Source organism: Drosophila innubila (genome assembly GCF_004354385.1).
Source record: "Drosophila innubila isolate TH190305 chromosome 3R unlocalized genomic scaffold, UK_Dinn_1.0 2_E_3R, whole genome shotgun sequence".
Taxonomy (NCBI): domain Eukaryota; kingdom Metazoa; phylum Arthropoda; class Insecta; order Diptera; family Drosophilidae; genus Drosophila; species Drosophila innubila.
In genome coordinates this window covers 4,015,149-4,035,117 of record NW_022995380.1, presented here as the reverse complement: position 1 = coordinate 4,035,117, position 19,969 = coordinate 4,015,149, and the positions used below count along the sequence as shown (strand labels likewise).

The 19,969-nt window shown below is 35.8% G+C and overlaps 2 protein-coding genes across 2 annotated transcripts; both read left to right on the top strand.

The window, feature by feature from the left end:
• Positions 1 to 859: 859 nt before the first annotated feature.
• On the top strand, positions 860 to 1,571 carry LOC117791197. Its single transcript, XM_034630883.1, has one exon. It carries the CDS (start codon positions 884 to 886, stop codon positions 1,511 to 1,513), a length of 630 nt encoding a protein of 209 aa, XP_034486774.1. The 5' UTR covers positions 860 to 883; the 3' UTR covers positions 1,514 to 1,571.
• Positions 1,572 to 2,012: 441 nt separating this feature from the next.
• LOC117791198 lies at positions 2,013 to 2,823 on the top strand. The gene has a single exon (XM_034630885.1). It carries the CDS (start codon positions 2,232 to 2,234, stop codon positions 2,820 to 2,822), a length of 591 nt encoding a protein of 196 aa, XP_034486776.1. The 5' UTR covers positions 2,013 to 2,231; the 3' UTR covers position 2,823.
• Positions 2,824 to 19,969: the final 17,146 nt, after the last annotated feature.

The window sequence follows — 19,969 nt, the reverse complement described above, 5'->3', positions numbered from 1 at the left end:
ACCGGCCTGAAATTAATTTAAATTTTTGATTTTTTAATAGGTTTTAATAACTATATATATATAAAAACTCCTTGATATATTATTGACTTCACGTTAAAATATATATTGGCACAAAATTAGAGCCTTACAACACAGAGACGGAAAGGAGTTTATTTCAATATGATTGACCAATGTCGTTGTCGATTATTCGACCGGCCTGAAATTAATTTAAATTTTTGATTTTTTAATAGGTTTTAATAACTATAAATATATAACAACTCCTTGATATATTATTGACTTCACGTTTAAATATATATTGGCACAAAATTAGAGCCTTACAACACAGAGACGGAAAGGAGTTTATTTCAATATTTTTTTATTTCTATATTTAAGTAGACTTGCTTCATTTATAAGAATTGGCTACACTTCCCAATATACAGAACATTGTTATTTATTCAGAGCAAAGTCTTGATATAAACCTTGAAGATATTATTAAGCCTTAAAGCTATAAAACACTTTATGGCTTAAACATTAAGAAAATAAGTTTATTTACAGTTTCGTTTTTCTAGAAAGCGTTAAATTCTTGTAAATGCCATGCTAATTCTTTAAGAATTGATCGTTTATTTTATGTGTTTTCGTTAGTGAAATTGGTTTAAATGGATCATTGTGAGTTGTAAGTAGACTGCTTGACAGAGAATACAATTTGTCAAGTGGTTGCTAATTGATCTGATTTAAATGCGACTTCCCTTTCTCTCTCTCCCTCTCTTCACACCACGGTCTCTCTCTCTCTCTCTCTTTGTCAACAAATGGAAAGTATAAGGAAAGTGACTGCAACGGTGGAAGGTGTGAGAATTCTGGGGGCTCAGTTCAATATTAGATGTTCAAGCGAAAAGAGGCTGCTGTCATGCAAATAACAATTATAGTCTTCTACTTGACAGTCGTTGCACTCATCGGAGCAATTGGCACCAACTACCAAAATGATGATCATCTAAAACGGTTCAGCAGATCACTGTTATTCCCAGCAACATCTCCGACTCGAGTGCAGTTCATTGGCGGCATTGGCATTCCCGTGGAAGATCTACCTTTTGAATCAGTCACCTCCGGCTATGTCCTTAAGACGGAGTACTTTCTGCCCACCACAGCTCAGGAAATAACTAGAGTTTATCTTAAACCACAGCCCATTACGGATAGAAAGAATGACAACGATGAGTCCAACTATGGATCTATCTATCGCTGGGTTATCTATCGAAGCATCGAAATGGTTTTACAGAACATGGATCTACCAGGACACAGCTGTCTTCTGCGTGTGATCTGTGAGCACGCGGCGCATCCTTTGACCCATGAGAGTGGTTTACTTGGAGAGTTGCTCCACATCGTTTTGACACCTTCCAGCTCATCTGATCACTATGCTCTACATACGGACCGGGAGTATCTGGCTGCTGAGCGTTTCGGCAAACGCGGTGGAAATTGTAAAGCTGCCTATGGCCGAAAGTGTCCAAGATCTCCCATTGAACTGGTTACCATGTTGTTGTGATATCATAAAAATCCATTGTAGTTTAAGCTACCATATTGTGATAAAATCTTATTAAAAAAGAGTTGCTAATATTGTTGAAAAAATGTGTGTGTAACTGGCGTTGTAAATGAGACGAAATACACTCTTAGAGAGAGTATACACGTAATAAATAATTATGTGTATAATTAAAATATCTATAATTATTTTAAATACAGAGATGGGCAACTCTTATAAAATGTGAATCATATAAAATCATATATATATAATTCATATATATATGCATATTAATGCTTTCAATTAATATGTTTGATACATTGTTATATATGTTAATATATTTGCGATTTAATTAAATTAAAAAAATTTTGATTTGAATTAAACTGAATATAAAGACATCAATTACATTTTTTTTTTAGAGATTTGGTGGATTTTTGATATTTTGATCTTCTAACATCGATAACTTGTTCTCTTTTACCTCTGAAGAGTATGTCGTAGTCGAGCATTCGTAAGATACGAATTGTAGCTGTTGCGTTCTCACACATTCTCTCACTCATTTGATTCTTTGAGCTTTAATCTCTCACTGTTGAAATGTATATTTTGTTATACGTTAGAGATATCCATTGTGTTTGTATTTTAGGTGTGTAAATTCAACTGTGCAAATAGAACTCTCTCCACAGATGTAAAGAATCTTTTACGGTTAGTTCTAGTCAAGATCTTTAATGGGGAACAGCTCTGCCTTTAAATGCATCATTCAGCATTTTTGGTCATTTTACTGGAAATAATTGCTCGGATTAATGGAACAATGATATATCCGGAGCTGGCGCCGACTCCAGTCACATTCCTTTGCGCAATTGGAATACCCGTCGAGGATCTCGCCTTTGAAACTGTCATCTCTGGTTATGCACTGAGAATGCAGTATTTTCTGCCCAATAACGCGTCGCAGTTAACCCGCATTTATCTAAAGCCGCAGCCTCTGACGGACAGAAGATACATTAATAAATCCAACTTGGGCTCCATGTATCGCTGGATCATCTATCGCGCCATTGAAATGGTGCTTCAGAACTTGGGTTTACCAGGACATAGCTGTTTACTGAGGGCAATCTGCGATCATGCAGCATTACCTTTAACTTACGAAAGTGGTTTACTTGGAGAAATCCTCCACATTATTTTGACACCTTCCAGCTCAAGGGATCAGCTAGGAGCGCCCAAAGATCGCGTCTATCAAACAGCAGAACACTTTGGAAGACGAGGAGGCAACTGCGAGTTGGCCTATGCCAATAGATGTCCCAGATCTCCAATTGACTTGATAAGCATATTACTGAAATTAAATTAAAAATGCATGTAATAATTCATTAAAACGTATAAAAAACAAAACAATAAATTAGTTTATGCAGACTGTTTCTTAAAAGCTTTTAATTCTTGATATATTTTTAATTTGACTATCCAGCTGTTTACAACGCATATGAACGTCGATTTTTATGCTAACTACTCTTTACATTTTTAGACCAATTGCATGAAGGTTAATAGAGCTCTTTCAGCTCAGATACATTCGTAAAAAAAAATCACACTGAAAATTAAAAGTTCGGCATTAGTTGCTCTAATTATCTTGAAAATAATAGTTCAAAAAATACTTTCTGCAAATTTCTGATATGATATTGTTTAAAGTAACTTACTCGAAAATTTGTAGAGGGTAATTTTTTTCCAGAGAAAAGGAAACGAAAGGAAACAGAATGGAATTTGTTTAAAATTAAAACCAAACTATAATTAGATATCTCAATATGGTCCACATTTCCTGGTTAAAACATTTGAGCAAGGGATTCAAAACTTTCGTATCCCAAAGATACAATAATACTCCTACGTGTTATGACAACACACTGAATTCTGTGCTTCAGTTTGTTTGTGCTTACGAGCTTGTTACAATTTGACAAAATTGTCAGTTGACTTTTGGCTTACATTTCGGCCAACATGTTGACAACAATGCCAAATTGCGCTAACTATCTCAGGTTGATGTAATGATTGTTGTTGTTGTAAACACCACACAGAGCTGAAGGTGTGATAATTAGAGTTGATAAACATTTTAATTAGCTTTCGCACTCTTTGGTGCCTGATTCGCATGGCAAATCAGCATCAATTGTAATTATGCATGCATTATTTTTCGGCACACGCTGCGTATGCGTTATATGCGTGACTCTGTCTATGACAGTTAATCATGTAGCTTAACGCACTTAAATTTAAATGACAAATACAATTTATATGAATTATGTGGCAGCAACATGCGAATAGTCGTCGTACTCGTAATACAAATTTATTTCCATTCCTCATTCATTAGAGCACCCTAAGCACGTTCCAATCTCTGAACCTGGTCAAAACGCCTACTCGTAATGGGCTTAAATACTTTATATGGCACGCAATCAGCTTGTACATGTCCATGCTCATGCCCAGAACTCACAGAGCCGTAAAATAATTACACACATTGAATGAAACGCGACATGAAACAGTAACAGAAACAAACGAACAAAACCCTTCCAAAGCAACAACAAGATAATGAACTGATGAGTGGGATTGTATTGTATCTTGGGTGAGCTTGAGGCAAACTCAGATGGCTTGCTTTTGGCATTTCAATGCCGTTGACCAAATGAGTTTAATATTAATTAGTTGGCTGACAAAGCAATCGTCCTAAATCCCCTAGCAAACGCATTGCGCATACGCCATGTTACTTGGGGCCAAAAACACAGTAAATTAAAGAAAAATATAGTCAAGGATTCATTCGCTCAAACATTTTATATAATTATTTTGATTGCCCCAACACATTTGCCACAAACTTTTTACAGTTCTCGCAACACAAAAATAACAATATATTAATTGAAATCAACCAGCTAGAGCAAAAGTTATAGAGTTTTCGAGTTCAAGTTCACATTCGGAGTCAGATTCGGGATTGGGTGTGGGTTTAGCTTTAGTTAGACCATCTGGGATCGTTTGTCTTTAATTTAGTCTTGTCCTGAGGCCACTCAAAACAAGTGGGTAAACATATTTACTAAATAATTTCTAACAAATTCAAATGTAATTTTGCTGTCGGCTTTGTTCTCCATATGAAAGTTGCTTTTATCGCAAGGGACAGAGAGAGTAAAAAGGGAAAGAAACATATACAACTTAACTTTCAAACTTTTGTTGCTTTAGTTTTTAATACAATTAAAAAACCACAAATAACAAAGAAGCTTGTGTGAAGTTTTCATGGTGTGTAATAAACAAAATAGGTACAGACAATTTAATTTAACTTTTCTTTAACTCTAAAATTAGTTTAAGGCTGATAGGACAGTCATTTTCCTGTCACACATTTCCTATAAATACTGTACATCCGATGTAGTTTTTTTTTATTATAATATACTTATAATAGAATAGTTTTCCAAACATTTTTATTTACATACATTTGATTTGAAAAATATCAGAGTAATAATTATAAATATAGCCTTTTGGCTAATTTTCAGCTTAAATTGGACAAAAAACATCTTAAATTATTCCACACTTTGGTTCGACAGATGCAACTTAAATCCAAGTTTGACCTCATGTCTTAAATATGTCAAATCTGAAAATGGCTGACTAAACACAAAATCCCTTAACGCAAAACAAATTTTTGGGGCAGGTCGTTGGGCGGGTAGCTGGGGGGAGTCTGTCAAAGATTTGCAATTTTGTAGTGTGAAATTTATGGGCAGACGTTAAGATAAACGTTGTGTCATTGATTAACGAGTCCTTGTCGGAAGACTGACTACCACTATGTATGTTTCGGTTTGAGTTTGAGTTTCAGGTTCAGGTTCGGTTTTTTTTGGTAGTATTTGAAAACATTTTGAGTTGAAATGATTACGCCCAGAACTTAACAGATAAAGTCCTGGCAAACGGAAGCGCACATAAATCAGTAAGAAAATGTGACTTCCTCCGGCTCACTTCAGTTTCGGGCAAGGACTTTGTCGAATACTTAACGCGCAACAGGACGACAGGACAACGCGACGTTGGGCTAGCCATGTGCCCTGACCCTAAGTGTTGAATGGACATAGATGAAGGTAAAGTCCAACTGCAGCCAGTTCAGATATTCAGCGAAGTTCTCGACTGAGCAGAACAGGAGGCCTCTTCTGCTTTATGGCTAAGTAAAGGCAGCCGTTGCAGGACGAAGGACATAGATTGGCAACATTTGATGGTAAAAGTTACGTTCGCATTTATCTTTCGTGCACTTGTGTCACTTGTGAGTTTCTTGAACCACAGCCAAGCGACTAGAGTGACAGATAAGAACAGACAGAGAAATAGAGAGATATACAGAAAATATAAAGAATGTAAGAGAGAATGAAAAGTAATTCAAACAACACGTCAACGGTTATTAAATTTTGTAGCTCAACCTTTAAAGACTGACTTTAAAGTTGGCATTGATAAATGAACTGACGCAGTCTTCTTCATTCGAACACGAAACTCTCGACCGCAAACAATAAACAAGTATTACAAGTAATGCTACGATCTTAATTGTTGTAAATTAAGCACACAGCAGCCCATACAATCCAAGTTAATTGCGGGATAAATTTGCCAATCCTTTACACAGTTGATTCATTCTTGGCTTTAATTGATTGCAGAATCAATTAACTTGTTCAGCTTCAAAAGGTGTACTAAGTGCACTTTATTCGAAATGCTTTCTTACCGTTTAATCGGCGTGATGTATTTATCGATATTTTAGTAGTGCTAGTATTAAATTGATGGTGAAATGCTTATCCTTAAGGGAAGAAAATCGAATATTTGAATTAATATTCGTCAATTATCGAGCACCATTGTTTCGATAGATTATCGATTACACCATTTTGTTTTTATTTCACATAACCTCCAATATTCAACGATTCATCGAAACTACAGTGCTCGATAACTATCAAATTTAATAAGAAAGATAGGGATAAGAGACAGTTTCTTTAAAAGTATATTATGTATCGATTATATAATAGTATATTTATCATGGAGCAAGTATTAAAAATTATCGTTTGTACGCATGTAACTCTTTCGATAGTAATATCTGCAGCTGTCAAACGTTTTCGATACACAACATGTAAACTACACTCGTAACTCTCAAGCTGCTACAACTCTGGCTGCCTTTCAATGCAATTCATTCACCGATTTCACCAGCTTCGGCTTACCTGAAAACCGCGTCATCAATTTCCGCTGCCACAATTGAAACTCGTCGTTGTCGCTGCAAAGTTTTCTTCCGTTCCCGCCAATTTGCATGCATGACAAGGTAACTTCCCCATCCCCTTTTCCGCCGTCCCTTTCCTAGGCTAGTCAATCCACCAGCCGAGATCCTGGCAGTTTGGTAATTGTGTTGCATTGATGTAATGACAAAATGTTACAACTCGAAACTCAACGTTTGCCATTTACGCGGTGCGTTGACAAATTGGCTGTCGCTGCCGCAGTTGTTATTATTGTTGTAGTTCTTGTTGTTGTGTGTCTAAAGTGGGCGTGTCTGGCGAAGTGGGCGCTATACAGTTCATGTTTATGTTGATGTCAGCGCTCCTTCTCTTCCATCTGAAAGTTGCTTTTGTGTGAGCTGTCTGATTTATGTGGCGGTAAATAATTTACAATCAAGCATTTTGACAACTCTGGCAACTCTGAAGATACATGTCTAGGCATGACAGCTTTACCTAAATTATGGATTTGCTGGTAGATTGACGCAAAGTTAACTTCCATCCACTTAGCCAGTTTATCATTTTTAAAGACATACGTTTTCTATAAAATATGTCTATAAACTCTATAAAATACATGGATGAAAGGAGTCCACATTAAAAAAACTGTTAACTGTCCCTAAATATAATTAGTAGAATCTAGTAGATTTAGGTCTTTAAAAATTTTCTTAGAAATATGAGTTGAATAATGAGTTGTATGCAATTGCTTTCTGTCCTTATTAAGTGTAATTTCATCTATTTACCTCTAATAAAATGATCCTTAAACTTGTAACATTTCAGTTATTCTCATATAGATACGCAATATTGAAGTTATCTGCACTGATTTTATGATAATGAAGTGAAAACTGATGGAATTTCTAGTTGCGACATTACGTGCAGGCAGCCATGTCGTATGAGCAATATTAATTATTCAATGAATACATGAATGAACCGAATATCGTGCGCAAAGCAGAGACAAAGCATGTAAGAACTCGCTCTCATTCTCATATCTATTCAGTTTGGCGTGTTGAATTTAAAGTTGAATACTGAAGACAAACACGCGACGCGGCAATAAACGTGCAATTTTCACAAAATTACAAAAATGTGAGCAAACATTTTATTTGCGCTTTTAACTTTGTTGCCAGTTGCGAGTTGACTTTTCCCTTTGCAGGAGAAATGGCATAAATCTTTGGCAATTCCTACAGTCAGCTTCGTCTTTTTTTTTCTTTTTTTTTTCTTTTCTTTTATTTTCATTTCATTTCATCTCGGCAGCTTCTTTTGACTTTTTTTTTTGGTTCTTGTCTTCTCTTATTTTCTTTTGGTGCGTGTTGCAGTGACAAGAATTTGAATAATTCGCCAAATGTGCCAAGTTGAAATGTTAAAATTGCCAACGACTTTTGCCTGCCCTCACAGCAGTCAGCGGTCCGGACTCTGGAGCAAAGAGTCGGGATTCGGGAGTCAGACACTGCTGTCGGATGTTGGCAAGCGTTTGGCTGTTTCCGGTTTGGCACAACTCAACTCACGACTGCCAAATGATTGCAAATGAATGGGCACAGAATGTTACCCCCGAGACAGAACTTTCCTCCTATTCGCTTAGCTTAATGCATCGTTAAATTTATAGACGCAACACAAAAATTATTTAACACAATTTTCGCTAATGTGTCGCAGCCATAAAAGACAAACATAAACAAAAGTTGGGCTCATTAGCGAAAGAAGGCAAATTAATAGGAGTGCCATTTAATTTAATGCAATTTTAGAACATGAGCAATAGCTCAACAGCTGCAACACCTGTGTGAGTTGTTGTTGTCTTCTATTTGTCTTCTTCTTTGCCTGTTGCTTTTGATGATGCCTTAAGAATTTTTCAATAAACGAACCACGCACAAATATGTCATCTTTGGTATTGTCTTCGGTTGCGCTTGTTGTTGGTGCTGTGTTATTTAAAGAATTAATAAGCAACAGCAACTCCGTCAACAACTCCAGCATCCTCAGCAATGGTGGTCTGAAGGAGGCGTGGCTGCTGTGTGACTCCTTTATAATGTCACCGCCACAGCTGCATTCCTCAGCGCATTTTAAAATGTAGAAGCATTTTATGGGTGGCATTCTTTAAGGCTCACAACTATTTAGCACATGAAAGAAAGTTCCAACGAGGAGACAGCCGTTTGGAGATTGCAGGGTAGAGGTGAAAGGATCGCATAGCTGCGGCCAAGCAATTAGTTTTAGTATTAAAAGACACGAATCAATTGCTGTCTAGGTGGAAAGTGCAAGACACAAAAGCATTCAATGAACATGGTATTCTTAGACTGGGAATTGCAAAAATCTATAGATATAGCTACAAAGCATTTGAAAAAAAGGAAGATTATTGGTAACTAACCAATGTCAATTTATTGTTAATAGTACAAAAAAATAGGTACAACATTGTGTTTTTTTAATACCATTTTGATAAAAAAAACTATAAAAATGTCAATTTGTTAATTTTTTTTTTAAATTACATTGTTTAGTTATAATTTTATTTGTGTTATTTAAAATTAAATGATTGCTTCCAGCTGGTTTTAAATAAATCAAATAAAAGAAATTTTGATCAAAGTAAGTCTATAAATGTATTATATTTATTTATTTTACTATGATTTGATAATATAATTTTCAGTTGCATTTAAAATTATTTACTTTTACTTCCTCCTCATGTCGTACATATTTTCATTGGTAATAACACAACACAAATAAAATAAATCAGTATGGAATTTAATCAATCAATTGTTAAGCCTTTTATTTGCTTACACTGCAAAAAATACAGTTTTCAAATTAAATTTAACGAGCTTTACAGTGATAAACTGGTTACCTTAAAGGCCAATGTCAGTATTTCTTTTGTGGCAACATAAACAAGGTGAAGTTACCTTAACCATTACCATATACACTTGCATGTAAAATGGAATTCAAGTTGCCCAAAACAACAGACCCTAAAAGGAAATCAATTTGCTGGCACAAATATTTGGTCCATAATAAGGACCCCAAAGTGGTCTAATTATGCGTGGTCATATGCGGGTCAGCAGCTTGGCAATTCAAATGCAAAGCCTTATGGGTCACTAACTGACCCTTTAAAAAGGGTGCACACGTGTACAAGTGTGTGTATTTAGCAAATGGCAAATGGCGAGTGTAGGTGCAAGTGTATGCGTGTGTATGTAAATGGCCAAAACAAAGCAGAAACAAGCTAATCGACAGTTGGTTTTTTGTTGTTCTTCTTCTTCTTCGTTTTGTGCTAGTCTCATGCATATGTAAATTCTGTGCCAATTTTTTAGTTGTCAGCCATTGAACCCATCACAGTCTGAGTAAAGTCATTTAAATGCCATTTTTATCACCAAAGCATTGACTTGTCTCCCTTTAATTTCAGCCAGATAGAGAGAGTAAGACAGATTAATGACTTGATCATACCTTTTATTAAATAAATATCGCATAAAACAATTTTAAAGTGGGTCAATCTTAGTAAATATACTATTGCAACCTTAGAAATAAATTTTCTAAGTGACTTGAACAGCTTGTGAACCGCTTATATTTAAGACACCAAAACAGCTTGAAAAATTATATAAACTTCGTAATCCTTACAAATATAAACGAAGGGCTTTTCACTAAATTTTTTGTATTTTTATTTTATTTATATTTTTGTTTCATTTGAATTTAACGCAAGTGTAGTTTCAAGATTAATATTAATATTAAATTGTTTTAAATTTCTAAAACAAACAAAAATTTAATGTTTAATTTATGTGTTAATGAATACTAATGTATAGACAGTTGGTATTTGAAATGGTACATCTCTTAAGTACAATTTTCAAATTCCTTTTAAGCCCGATTTCGACTAAAAACAAGCTCAAGTGAATCATATCGAAAATAAGACTCCAAAAATATGTGCGAGTTACCTCAAATAAAATAATTGAAATAACCCAAGAATGAATTGCATATTATAAAAACAAACAAGTTCACAGAATTAAGACCATTTTAAGCGCGCTTCAAAAACCATGAAAACTATAGAATACATTGCTTAAATCTTGTTCAATTTTAGAGATCCATTTTATATGAAACGAGTTGGAAATAAAGGAGAAGGACAGCTATTAAGAGCACGACACAAAAAATAAGAGAAACACTGGCAACCCGTTTGAATGTGTTTAATCCGCAAAAGGCAGACAAAGGGTGTTCACTGTAGGAAGCCGACAAACACAAATTCGCACACACAGGGACACTCATACACTCACACAGAATGGTAAACAGCTGCGTTCGTGTGGATTATTTTATTTGGCTGAAAGAGAAGTGAGAAATTGAGGGCGAGCCTCTTCCCAAAATCCCAACTGGTTGAATTGAGTGGGACGTGGCTTGGCCATGCCGTGTTTAATTGAGTTTGAAATAGGTGCCAGTTTTTTGGCCTCTCTGCTGAACAAGGGATACGACGACGCATGAAATTGGCTTAGTTTTAAGTGCTACCCATGTGTGCGTGAGTGTGTGTTTGTAATTGTGTTAGTGTTAGTGGGTTTTGCCCTTTCTGTAAACGCACCTTTTGCGAAAAGTTAATTAAGCTGTAGTACTGAGTTGTCCTTTTGCATTTCGATCTGAATTTCATTTAAATTATTATTTTACAAGAAATCTACACTTTATTTCATTCCATATACATTTGTATATTTACAATTGAATATCATAGTTTTGGGCAGCAGCCGGAAAAATTGATATTATTTTGCCTCTCCGTTGCCATATTGTAATATTCCAATTTATGTGCGCACTTCCCGAAATCCTTTCGGCAAATTCATTTATTTCAATTGTTGTCGAAGCTTTGGCAGCATCCAGCAAAGAGCCGAAAAGACAGTGAGAGCAAAAAAACGTAGTCTTCTGTACGGCGTAATAAGCAGTTTTTATGCAGCGCGCATTGTGCGACCGGCATTTTTATTGTTTCCGGCCGCATTCGAATCGTCAGACGCCATGGCCAAAACGACAGTGGTGACAAGTGGCTCCTTGGTTAGAGTCGCCGACCTGTCACAAAATGTGAACTTAATTTTGTAAAATAAATCTATACTTATCTTGTTTAAAATTCTTTCATGAAACTAAAAATGCTTTATTTGGTATATAAACTAAATAGAGTAGACTTGAGCTTTGCGGCGAATTTATTTAAGATATTTAAGACTCTTACCTTAATCGTTTGACAGATTTGTTGTGAATTTCTCATATTTCAGGAAATTTTATAGGACGTAGGAATGCTCTAGTATGTGAAAGCATGTTTTAGTAATTTGTAACATATTTGAAGCAACAAAATACAGAGATCAATGCAGATCAGCGTTTATCGATAACCACAAAGATGTCTGAAATATTGACAATGCTGAATTTTACTAACGAAAATGATGATAGAACACAACAATCATAAAAATTGTGATAGACTTCTGGTGGAAGCATTGTTGGATTCTTTAGACAAAATCAAAGTTGTCATTTCTTTTAATGTCACAGCTGTCAAAATTTGTTTAAATTAAAGAACCATTTGGCGCAAGTGTTTAGTAAAATGAAATCGAAAACAGCAACTGATTATATTTATGAAGCATTTTCTAATATTATGTACAATCACAAAATATTGACATCATAATTGTACATTGCTACCGTTCAGCAGAACAGTAATTCAAGTTGAATCGGTTGATGAGTTCTGTCGAACGCACCCAATGATTTGTATCAAAATAGATCGATTGCATATGTTCCATAAATCGATAACAAATAAATAAAGTAGTCATACCAACATAAATTACACGACGGTTATAACTTATTTTATTGTTTAGTTTTATACATCTAAGAAAGTTATACAGATAAGCGTAATGATGGATCGAATGTATCCTTTATTTTTGCCACACTGTGCGCTGTCTATCAGCCCACAACTACAAGCAAGTTCACTCTATGCGGCGTCAATGGGCGTGTCGGGTACGGTGGGAAGGGATGTGAGTACGGGTATTTGCGGACTTTCAAACAGCGCAAACTTTTGTCTACATTCATTTTTATTTTATAACCCCCAAAACCGAATAAAATGAAGCAAAACAAAGCAAAGTCAAAACGAAAGTTTTTCAACTTTTTGCATTGTGCGCCGCCTTTTGCTGTTTTTTTTTTTTTTTTTGGGTGCTCGCAATTCTGTTTAGCATTTGAATGGCATCGTTTCGAGGCCTGTCTCTTGACTTATTTTTATGAGTGTGCCTGTCGATGGGCGGTAAGTCAGTTACGCCTCCATTTTCCTTCCAAATTACTTACAAAGTACTTATTTGCCTATTTTAAAAGCTATTCCTATAAATGGCAACAACAACTTAAATCTGACAATGATGGTGAGATAAGAGGGAAATTTTAGGGACACAGGCAGGGTAGGAAGAGTTTTACAAAGAATTGTAATAAAATTAGTTCAAAAAGTGCAGCTGTCTAAACAACTACCTGATAAACATAAAGTGCGACAGTGAAAGCTGCTGCCTAAAGCAAGACAGAAGGAGAGGAAAATACGCGCAGCCCTTTTACACATAATCTCAGAAGTTTCTCCAAGCCCAGCTCTCTTCACCATTTCATATCTCAATCCCATTCCAAATTGAAACACTCAGAAAATGCGGACACAACAATTTGCATAAAATGTTGCAAGGCACATTTTCACGTGCGTCGTCTCTGCGGAACTCCATTCCACTTGGCATTTTTTATTAAATTTTATTATTATGCTTTGCATAATTTGCTTCGAAACTCATCATCCTTCTTTTCTCTCTTTTCCGGCCAATTCCTCCCATTTTGTATAGCTTTAAAAATAGAAGTCACATGCGAAAATTTTGTTCAAATTTGCTTTCAAAATCTTTAAATAAAAATATTAACAAATACTTTAAGTTTTTTTTTACGGAAACCTTAAAAGGAGTACCTTGATTTGACTATTTTTTTTATATAGGTTAAGTTTCAGAAATGTTTATTATTAGATATTATATTGATATTTTCAATTTCCCACCTTTCACCCCACTGCAGTCGTATATGTAAAATGCAAATAAATAGATAAATGTGCTATTCAGCTGAACAATTTTCTCTTCAAACTGCTCTTTTAATTTTTGTTCAACTCTCTAGAATTAATTGGCATTCAAATATGATTTATATTGAAATGAATTTATTTGTAAAGCGTTTGCAAAGGAATTTTCAATTACGTTGTATAAAAAGAAAACTTAAAAAAAATAGACTGTAAATAATTCATTGATTTTGGTTAAAGAGTGCTATCAGTAAAAGTTAGTTTGGCCTAACAATGAGCACTTGGCTTTGAGCCTAAACGTGACTTTAGCTCAACCTATGCCAAAACTCATTTGGCAAACAAACTTGAGATATTGCAAAATACTCAGCTTAATGGAAAGTCACACGAAAGGACTGGTTGGACTGCATATCTGCGGAAATGGAAACTCGACTCTAAGTTAGTTGAGACATGATAAGCCCAAATCGAATTAAACTTTGTGAAGCGAGTTTTCTTATTCTCGTCGAAAATAAGAGCAGTCATGCCATAAATAAAAAACTGAAAAGCGAATGGCGCTGTCATCGATACGAATACGGGTAACGTCACCCCTGAGATCTAAGAACTACAAATTTCAACAAAAGCCAACCGCAAAAAACTTGAATGCGACAATTAATTTCAGTGAATTATGACCACAGAGTCGGAAAATGGGGCTAATGTGATGTCCGCCATTGGCAGCAAAACGGAAAACACGAACAGCTGTCAGTCCAGACACACTCACATACACATACACACACAATGAGCGTATTCCTTTATGTGAAAATGTCCAAAATGTCCGAAATGTGGTTAGAAAGTTGCTGGCTAACATCGTTTTGGCCTAATGCAGTGTAATGCAACCGCAGCACAACGAGCTTCATTCCCCGGCGTGTCATTTGCCATTCGAATGAATGTGACAATTTTATTTCAAAGCGACTCAAGCGGCGACGTATACGTGATATTTGCATAACAGCTTTAAAAACCCGGCACAGTTATGACTCGCCATGAGCCATCATATCTAAGGCCAACTGTCGCCACGTTCGCTCTGACATTGCCCATTATTTATGGCCAAACAATTGAGGCTACCCTTGCTTCAAACTATTGTTCGATGCTTGCGAAATAAAAACAGCAAAACACAACAACAAAATATATGTGAAAATGCAAACACGACTGCACGACTATTAGATACCGTGCAATCAGCTTTAATAGCCACAGCTTCAGCAAAAAGCTTACAATATCGTTTCCAATTGAATATTTGAATATGCACTGAATAAACTAAAATTATTTTGTGTAAGTCGCGAAATGTCAGCAAAAAAATGCCTCTGATTAATTCTACATTTATCAGAAATTATTTTGAATAATTATTATATTGTCATAAAGCTGTACTTCCCTGCTTTAGCCATATTCAGTGTTTACAGGGTATTTGAGATCCGAACGCAAACACAGACACACAAAAAGCGAATGACAAAAACCTAACAAAATGGCGGCAAAACAACGCGGAAGTCGCGAGAGCTCACAGCTCGGTGAAAAATGCTCGTAAAGTACAATGAACCGCAAGAGTTGCATTCAATGTGTGTGCAGCTCTGTGAGTGTGTGTGCGAGTGTGGATGAGTGTGTGTTTTTGAAGTTGAGTGGATTTCAGTAAAAGAAATGCCAGAGAGAATTGTGCTGGCAAAAAGCAAAGGCGTATTGTTATTGTTTTGCAACATTTGGCATCATTTATTTTGTGGTCCAAACAATGCAATAAGTCGGCTGAAATACTAAAATGTGCTGCAGACAATAGATACATACGTACATAGATACATAGAGACAGAACTGTCAGTGAATGCCTCAATATGGAGGCACATCTGTTGTCAGAAGTGAAGTTATTACTAATGGGTCAAGAGATTTGTTGAGACACTCTGATTTAAAATTCTCTTGATTCAATATTTCTCAAAAAATACTCGTCCTATTTATTTACTGAACCTTTGGGGAGATCACTTGCAAAGTGGGCAAATTTTAAAAGATTACAAGTATAACAGTACACTTTGTTACTTACGTTATATTTATTATATTAAGAATTTCATTTTTATTATATTTATTTATGTAGTAGTTTTTATGTGCCACAATCGTGCGCACATCGTAGGATATTTTTAATTAATTTCTCAGTCACACGCGTCGTATACGTGATGCGATTTAAACACACAAACACACTTTGACGATTGTTCTTTTCACTTAAAAGCCTTTTTGTTGCTACTACTGGTTTGGTTCAAGCTTTCACTTAAATATTGAATGAAGACCACAATGGCTGTAAACAATGCATGTTAATTAAATTGTTATTACTTTTTGGACATGCATTTTATATTGCTTAATGCATGAGCATTATGTTGAATCTATCTGAATTTTATTGAGCGGACTTAAATATTAAATTAATTAGTTATGTAAATTTTAAATATTATGGAATACTGTTAAATGAAACATGTTAATTCTTAAACTAGCCTAGCATGTATAAATATATTAATAACAGAGCAAATGTTTAATTGATAATTAATCATTTAATACACTTTAAAAATTGGTGTATTTGGTCAAGTACTTGCAAATCTAATCAGCTAAGTTTGAATAAAAAAGTCACAACTCAAAAGGCAACCGGAAACGGCGAACAGGCTGTGAACGATAAGCAAATTACGCAATCAACTTAAACTCGACCTAAGGTTGTAGACCCACCTTCGGAGGGGGTTTCGGTCCTTATGAACCGCATAGAGTTTATAGCACCCGCAGTTGGAAACTTTTTCATTCAATTCACTTAAGTTTTCCTTGCATTTTGTTGCCGCAACATTTTCAACTTGCACTTCGAGGTGCTTTTCTTACTCGTTGCTTACCTTGTGGCCTCGATTCCTGTGCTACTTTTGTAGCAAAACTTTCGTTGCAAAGTGTAACATGAAAACATTGCCAAGTCCTTGGGTGTCCTGCTGCTCCTGGCTGATGCTGGTCGTGGATCTGCTGCTGAAGCCCTTCGTCGTTGCAGCTAATGGTGTTTATTGCATTTACTCTCCTGCTGGCACTTAAATCGGCATCAGAAGGACAGAGGCGCCATTCAACTGTGACACTGTTACTCCCTGGCCAAGACAAGGTAGAAAGTCAGAGAAGGAGGCAGGCACGCAAATAACCAACAGCCACAGACGAAGACAACTCCGAGTTCAAGTCAACAGCTGACAGAGTCGTCTGTGTGGAAGAAAGTGCTAAGTAAATTCACAACACAAAGTCTACAATGCGGCAGGTGGCTGGGTCACAGTTCCTGCGGCCTTAACAAACCCCACAAAATGCGCAGTCAGTCTCCCTTCAATCCCTTTAACTGGCGACGATTACGAACGGAATTTGGCTGCAGCAAACTTTGATTAAATCACATGACAAACTGAGCAAAATGTTGAGCCACAGACTCCAAGACTCACTTCCTCCCACTCTCTCTATCTCGCCCTCTCTCTCTCTCTCATTCTCTCTCTCCCTCCTCTCTCTCTCTCTCATTCCACCTTCTGGGGAATGGACAGACTCAAGTGGATTGCCACTGAGCCAATTGACTGACAGCTGGACTGGGCTGGGCTGGGCTGAGCAGGTGGTGACTAAACACCTGCAGTTTGGGGGTAAATAAATTCATTAAGCTATTAGGTTCGCCTTGCAGGTGATGCACAATCCCAGCTGCTTTTCTCCTTGCATGTTCTTTGTCTTATACTGAAATATTCAGTTACTCGGATTAAGTGGATTTCATGTCAGCTATTATAGACCTTGTTTTTCCTAGACTTTGGGATAATCACATTTAAATGATCCAAGACAGTGCAGTTATACACAAATATCGATTGGTATAACCTTAAATTCCTTTAAATAAATAAAAGGCTGACCTTGATTAATTTTAATTATTAAATAATAGAAAAGCCAAATGCCCTTATTAAATTTTGATAATTTCGAGAGTTATTAAATTAAATTAAATGACTCAAACTTATAATAATTGTTGTACATTTTTTATTTGTATCGTCATACTCTTAATCCCTTCTACATTTCGGCAAGCTCCTTATTGTAATTAGCCCATCTTGTGGGTTCATTAGCTATTATTTGTAATCAAAATGCATATGGCGACCCTGAACATAAACCAGTTTGAAGTCAAAGCAACTCATGCCCTTTGATCATGCACGCAATTTATCTCAATTAAACTTGGATTACAAATTATGAATATTGATTTATGAACGATGCGCCTGCTCTAATCCTGTCAGGTCCTTGCTAATTTGATTTGGGACAAAGGTATGTGAACTGTCCAACCCTATTCAGATATTAAGTTCAAATTATGACGGAGCATGCGAAGTTAGCGCTTTATTTTCCTTTGCTTGCTGTTAATTCATTAGCACAAGTTGCTCCCTTTACGAAAGACTAAATGAAAAGCATCATGAAAAGTGCACTAGAAGATCTAGGTTGATGAACGTATCCATAACTAAGCTCGCATTCACAACAAATTCCGCCTGGATGCACTTTTCTCTTTTCCAATTATAGACGAGCAACAAACTTTTGTGTCATCCTTTGTGCGAATAACAATTTTTGCCGTCTTTATTTTTGATTTTCTGATTTTTATGGAGCAGAAAGCTAAGCAAAAACTAAACGGAAAAGCTGAGTTCGAAAAAAAAAGACTGTTAGATACCCTATATTTAATATGTACTAAACTGTAGTTTGGAAGAAAATATTTGTTGTCTGTTCTTATTAAATTTCGGGAACATTTACTTGGAGAGGTATTTTTGATTTTTATTTTAAAGTAAGGAGTTACGAACTCAAATGTTAACTAACTATATCAATGTGTAGGAAACATGATAAATACATCAGAATTCCTATTTTAGTCGTAATTAACGTGATTATCAGGCAAACATTTTTATTTACGATTTATATATTCTAAATCATTTTAAGTTATTATTTTCAAGTTTCTATTAAAAAAGTGCAGAATAATTATCAAATAACTTTTAAAATCGAAGCAGGCATGAATATGTAAAAAGCATGTAGACAAACAAATAAATAAATTTCGAGTTCATTATGAGTTTAGTCACAACTTTATAGTCTCTAAAATCTGGGAGTTTAGAATGATGATGATCAAGAATACATTTATTTTATAGTGTCCTTCTGCCTTTTACGCACATACATATGTATACTATAACTTATGACAAACCTAAAAGACCCGTTATAGATGCTTTAGAAGTACGGGCTCTAAAAAAAGTTAAACTTTATTTTAAGCACAGAATGTTATAGTTGTGCAATTGTTTCCTGTGATAGCTGGACTCAGAACACTGGACAAAGGACACAATTTAACGGTTGACAATAAAAGCAAGAGCAACATCCAAAGCAACAACAACAACAACGTTGACCTAATGAGCTTCAAGCCGCAGACGCCAAAAGAAATTGACACGACGCAGCGGCATTTCATTTAATTGTGCAAACTGTGCCACACTGCGTCCAGTGTCCTGTGTCCAGTGTCCTGTGTCCAGAGTCCTGTGTCCTATGGACAAGGACAACGGCAACGGCAACGACAACGAGTCGGTTGCTCCTAATGAACGCTGGCTGTCAACGCTGCTAATGTCGATAAGGTCATTTCGGGGCGTGCCTCATAAAGAGGCGCCATAAAAGCAAACGACACTTGGCCGAGAGGGGGGAGGAGCGCTTATCAGTGTGCCCTGTAACAAGTCAAGGATATATAAGTATATACATAAATACCACAGATACTCGCGTCCTGCTCTACGAAACATATTTCATCAGCCATATTTCGTAACCAAACTTAGAAGTCCAAGAACTTTGCCCCTCTTGTCGACTTTTGCTCCTTGACTTTGCCCTCTTTTTGTGTAGAATGGGGGACGAATTAACTGTCGCCTTATTTTTTTTTGAAAGAAGGGGACCCTGTGGGGTTAATGTGGTTGCTCATTAGCAAAATAATTGCCACCTAATTGGCTCAAGAGAAACAGAGAGCCAGGCCCAGCGTTGCCCGGCAACTGGATTAGTCGCAGTCTGATTGAAACTCTCGAATTTAGAATTTAAAATTCATTCCTGATGATTATTAATAAAGTACAAGATTTAAGACTCGAGGTTATAGAATACAGTAGTGAGCTGGATTTAAAATTAAGTAAACTCTTGCTTAAATCAAAAATTCACCTATTATGAATTTTATAAGTTTTATGTTATTAATATGCAACATTTGATTGTTAAATTCGGTACTTATATTTAAGTTAGCCACAATTAAGTTGATATAAATGGCTTGTAAATATTAAATAAACTTGTAATTATTAAGTTTTCTTGCCTACA

Bases quoted from the DNA above. Each gene is read 5' to 3' on its own strand.
- LOC117791197 (XM_034630883.1), top strand. From the start codon at position 884: ATGCAAATAACAATTATAGTCTTCTACTTGACAGTCGTTGCACTCATC.
- LOC117791198 (XM_034630885.1), top strand. From the start codon at position 2,232: ATGCATCATTCAGCATTTTTGGTCATTTTACTGGAAATAATTGCTCGG.